We start from the raw sequence: 5149 nt of genomic DNA, 5'->3' as shown, positions 1-5149 counted from the left end.
TCAAAATGGCATTAGTTTTTCTCAAACATGGAGAGATAAAAAAAAGTTTCTCCCCCTTCTCCATACTGTCAGTCCGTGAAAATCGGACCACACTCGGATGGATCCAAGAGCAGTCCTATATTTTACACAGACCTATAGACTTTCATTTCCAATTTTGATCTGACATACAGATCAAAATTGGTCATGTTTCCGATTTTTTCCTCGGACCACTTGGTCTGTCGAAAAAATCAGACGTGCACAGCCTCATAGAATATCATGGGTACGAGTGCTATCCGTGAAAACAATGTAGCACTCATCCGATGTAATCGGTAGTGTGCACAAGCAGTCAGAAGTACTTTTGGATATACACATTAATTTCCCTTTCGTTAGAGCTATTTATCCTGGTATTATAGAAATTACTCTCAAGTATTTGACATGAAAAAGTCGTATCTGAGGTTATCTATTTTTTGGAGACAGTATGACATTTATTAGTTTTTTAAAAGCATCTTTAAATTGATTATTCTTCAGAGTGTAAATTGCAGGATTGAGCAATGGGATCAATATAATATACAGAAGAGAGAAAAACTTGTCCTGTGCGGGAGAATACATTGATTTGGGTCTCATATATAATGACATAATAGTGCCATAATATAAAATTACCGAGGTGAGATGGGAGGCGCAGGTCGAGAAAGTTTTACTTTTTCCAACTGCAGAGTGAATTTTCATGATATTTAATACAATATAAATGTAAGAAACCAGAGTCATGATGAATGTGCTCATACCAAACAGTGTTCCTAGAACGTATATTGTATTATTAACATTCGTGGTATCAGAACAGGAAAGCTTCAGCAATGGAGCAACGTCACAAAAAAAATGATCAATTCGGTTTGATGAACAAAAAGATAATTTGGAGACTAAAACTGAAAAAGGAATAGATTCTAATAGTGAAGCAAACCCTATGAAGATGGCCGCAATAAGACAGGTTCTTGGTCTTATGAGTATGGTATAGTGGAGGGGATGGCAGACTGCCACATACCGGTCATATGCCATAACTGCAAGAAGGTTCATTTCCATAGAAGCAAAGTAAAGGAAAAAATACATCTGTGTTATACACCCGGCCAGTGACATGATCTTGTGTTGAGTAGAAAGCATAATAAGAAGTTTGGGTAGAGTGGTAGAAGTATAGAAAATATCCAGAACTGAGAGGTTACTCAAAAATATATACATAGGAGTGTGCAGGTGAGGATCGAAGACAATTGTCACAAGAACTGCAATGTTTCCAAATATTATATTAAGGTAGATTACTAAAAATATCATAAAATGAGGCAATTGAAGGTGAGGAAGGTTGGAGAAACACAGGATTGTGAACTGTACTGTGTCTGACTCGTTTCTTGATGCTACTTTATACATGGTCTTCTACAGAAAAAATAAAATTATATTAATTTAATTTTTTAGCCATCTACTCACAATGTTCTTTAGGTTGCCTTGTTTCAATAATGATGCATTAAACTATCAATAGATCATCAAGAATTAAGAACTTGTGCACACCATGATATTACAACAGTCTACGGCATATTAAACAAGGGTTTTATAGCATTTGCCAATCTATGGACTGACAATTATTTTATTTCATGAATCTGCTGAAAATATCTGTACCATGTTTCATTGAATGCTATATTATAGAATTGATGTATGGCTGACAGTGGGGAATATCTGTGCAATATAACTTCATTCAAGGGCACCATGAACTAAGATATGGGTCACCAGAAATGCACATGGTCCTGGCATAAAAGAAACCTAACAACAAAGATACAAATGGCTGTCAACAATTAGCAGGCTTTATTTACTCCATAAAAATGTATACCTAAATTAAGTATTCATGAATATTAAATTTACATAAAGCTGCATAATATAGAGGACCTTTACTAAAATCTTAATGTGTCTACTACTAAAAAGTTGGCAGTTTGGGTACCACTTGCATATCACCATCCATGTATTCACTAAGGTACCTGCCCTCATGCTGCATTTGACTGGGGGGTTTGGCCCTATCGGAAGGTGTCTTGAAGGCTCTTTGATGTCTAATATTCGTCACCGGTGATGGGCACTCACTGAAAGTACGAGGAGAGTACTTTTTTCAATGGCAATATTCAGATGGCAGGTTGTCATTGGTTGTCAACTTAATTGCATCCTTGGTGAAGTGTAGGAAATAGAAATGAGCAGATCTCTTGAAGTCAGATTTGCATAAAACTTAAGGTTTTTTTGATACAGGAAAGAAATATATCTTGGTACCGTGTTAGTCAGTGGATAGAAAAGGTTAAAGATTAAAAGGTATCAACCACTGAGGACTCTCAATTCTAAAGGTTTTTTTGTGAATTTTAAATCAAATCTCATTGTGATTAAATTCTCGTGAAACCGCAAACTTCTTGAAATTCGATTCAAACTTAATCCTACACGGATCAATCTGCTCATCTCTAATAGGACATAAATATGTTCACTGTAGTTTCCTTGTAACATATTTTTTTAAGTTATAGAATAGCTTCCTATAGGATTCCTTTGTTAGAAATGTTTGGTCTTGCCTGCCAGATTCCCATCTCCTCTTCTGACAGCTAAGGCAAGAAGCGCTGCTTGTACTTATGTGTAGCATAGGGGTTTTCTTCTGTAAAATGACACAGTTAGATGAACACCAGAAAATGAAATTCTCACCACAGCACTTAGAAAGACAGGTTAAAGAAAAGTTAAGAAAAACTAGAAAAGCGCATAATAAAGATAAGAACAATATAAAAATACATATTTTCCATAGTTTCCATATTACAATATAATTAATCTATTGACTTTACAAATATATTTATGGTATACATATTTATGTGTACTGGTTGCATAGCAGGTGAAGAAATATGCTGAATATTAACTCCTTCACCATAAAGCCTGTTTTCACCTTCCTTACCAAACAAATTTTAAATTCTGACCTGTGTCATTATATGAGGTAATAACTCTGGAACTCTTCAACAGATCCCACTGATTCTGAGACAGGTTTTTTTTTGTGACATTACTGTACATCATGATAGTGTAAATTTGCATTTATTTGTGAAAATATCAGAAATTTGGCAAACATTTTGAAAATTTCACAATTTTGAAACTTGTAATTTTTATGCCCTGAAAACGGAGTGACGCCACACAAATACTTAATAAATAACATTTGCCAAATGTCTACTTTACATCACCATCATTTTTTAAACATAATATTTTTGGAGGAAGTTAGAAGAGTTAAAAGTTTCAGCATTCTCTCAATTTCTAACAAAATTTATAAAACCATTTTTTTGAGGGACCACATCCCGTTTGAAGCGACTTTGAGGGGCAGTGTAACAGAAAATACCCAAGTGCAATTTGACTTTTGAAGTGCAAAATTAGCTGGAACAGACAGCGGATGCCATGTCACGTCTGCAGAGTTCCTGATTTTGAAACTACACCCGCAGTGAATTGATCTGGAGGTGTGGTGAGCACCTTGAACCCACAGGTGCTTCACAGAATTTTACAACATTGAGCCGTAAAAAAAAAAAAATTACATTTTTCCCACAAAAATGTTGCTTTACCACAACGGTAAATGGGAGATATCGAAGGCTACAATTTGTTGTGCAATTTCTCCTGTGTTCACCAATATCCTATATGTGGTCAAAAAATATTGTTGAGGAAAAAAACAAAGCTCAGAAGAGAAGGAGTACCATATTATAATAGAGATTTTGCTGTTAGGGTTTGCAGGTGCCATGTCATATTAGAAGAGGCCATTTTGCAAACTACAGTCCTCAATGAATTTATCCAAGGGTACAGTGATCATATTGACAGCACAGGTGGCACTCAGAACCTTATACCATTGGATGGTGAAGAAAAAAATAATTACATTGTTACTACGAAAAATTTTATTTTAACCCAAGATTTTAAATTTTCACACTGGGAAATCAATAAAAATGGCAACAAAATTTGTTAAACAATTTCTGGTGTACAATACAGCTTAGCCACATGGCAAGACTCAGGAGGGAAGGAGCGCTATTTGATTCTTGGAGAAAATAATTTCCTAGAATACTTTGTAGATTCCATATACATAGCCACAAAGAGCCAGAAGGGGAAAATCTCCCCTCAGGTGACCTAATTATAAAATTATATCCCTCTGGGAAATTATCCACATGTAGTGACAATTTTGACTCCATGAATGCTTTACAAAGACAAGCAGCAATAAATGTTGCTGAGTGAAAACTGCAAATCTGTCATTGCAGTGCATGTATATTTTGCCCGGCTTGTGCTTCTGGAGACCTGGACCTCTGTAAATTAGATGAATATATAGATTAGAGCAACATATAGTCTAATACAGAGCAACTCCCAATAATCTATAGACAATAAAGCGAATGGAGTCAGAAAAGCTCATTCATGAAAAAGGGTATAACATTTATTAAGTACATATTCATAAAAACAGTACAGTGTATCAATACAGAAGTTAGTTATACAAAAAAGAGGGTCTCTCCCTATTTGTAAAAGGATCCAGGTAAGAGTGTTACTACACCCACACAAACATAATGTGTACCGGCCAGAGGTTCAAGTTCGCAGCACCATGTCTATTAGTGTTACAAATAGCCGCTAAAACTAAAGCTACCGTTCCAAGATAATAAAGAGAATGAACCTCACCCTTGTTTGCCGTGGTGTGGATGGGAAACCGCCAGCCCCTACGCGCGTTTCGCGTAGGCTTCTTCAGGGGGCCGGTACACATTATGTTTGTGTGGGTGTAGGAACACTCTTACCTGGATCCTTTTACAAATAGGGAGAGACCCTCTTTTTTGTATAACTAACTTCTGTATTGATACACTGTACTGTTTTTATGAGTATGTACTTAATAAATGTTATGACCTCTGTAAATTAGGCAGGCTCTCATCTCTACAGTGCTGACAAACACGTGAATTCTAAATGTGGTTAAGGCAGAATGTGGGGCTCAGAATGGAGGGGGCATTTTCATTTGAGAGTGTAGAATTTGCTGGATTTCTTTTGGGGGGTGAGGTGCCATATCGCTTTTCTAGAGCCTTTGTGCTAGCAGTAACATGGAAGCCCCCTATATTTCCATTAACTGATGATGAACCTGAGTGGGGACTTCCTTTTTTAAAACTTTGAAAAATATCATTTTGGATCA

General features: G+C 36.1%; 1 protein-coding gene across 1 annotated transcript; it reads right to left on the bottom strand.

The window, feature by feature from the left end:
- Window positions 1-224: 224 nt before the first annotated feature.
- LOC138667795 (olfactory receptor 5AR1-like) lies at window positions 225-1389 on the bottom strand. The gene has a single exon (XM_069755885.1). The coding sequence runs from the start codon at window positions 1387-1389 to the stop codon at window positions 436-438; it is 954 nt and encodes a 317-aa protein (XP_069611986.1). The 3' UTR covers window positions 225-435.
- Window positions 1390-5149: the final 3760 nt, after the last annotated feature.

Source organism: Ranitomeya imitator, chromosome 2, assembly GCF_032444005.1.
Source record: "Ranitomeya imitator isolate aRanImi1 chromosome 2, aRanImi1.pri, whole genome shotgun sequence".
Taxonomy (NCBI): Eukaryota; Metazoa; Chordata; class Amphibia; order Anura; family Dendrobatidae; genus Ranitomeya; species Ranitomeya imitator.
Note: the sequence above shows the minus strand (reverse complement) of the source record. Positions and strands in the feature narration are given on the sequence as shown.

Bases quoted from the DNA above. Each gene is read 5' to 3' on its own strand.
- LOC138667795 (XM_069755885.1), bottom strand. From the start codon at position 1,389: ATGTATAAAGTAGCATCAAGAAACGAGTCAGACACAGTACAGTTCACA.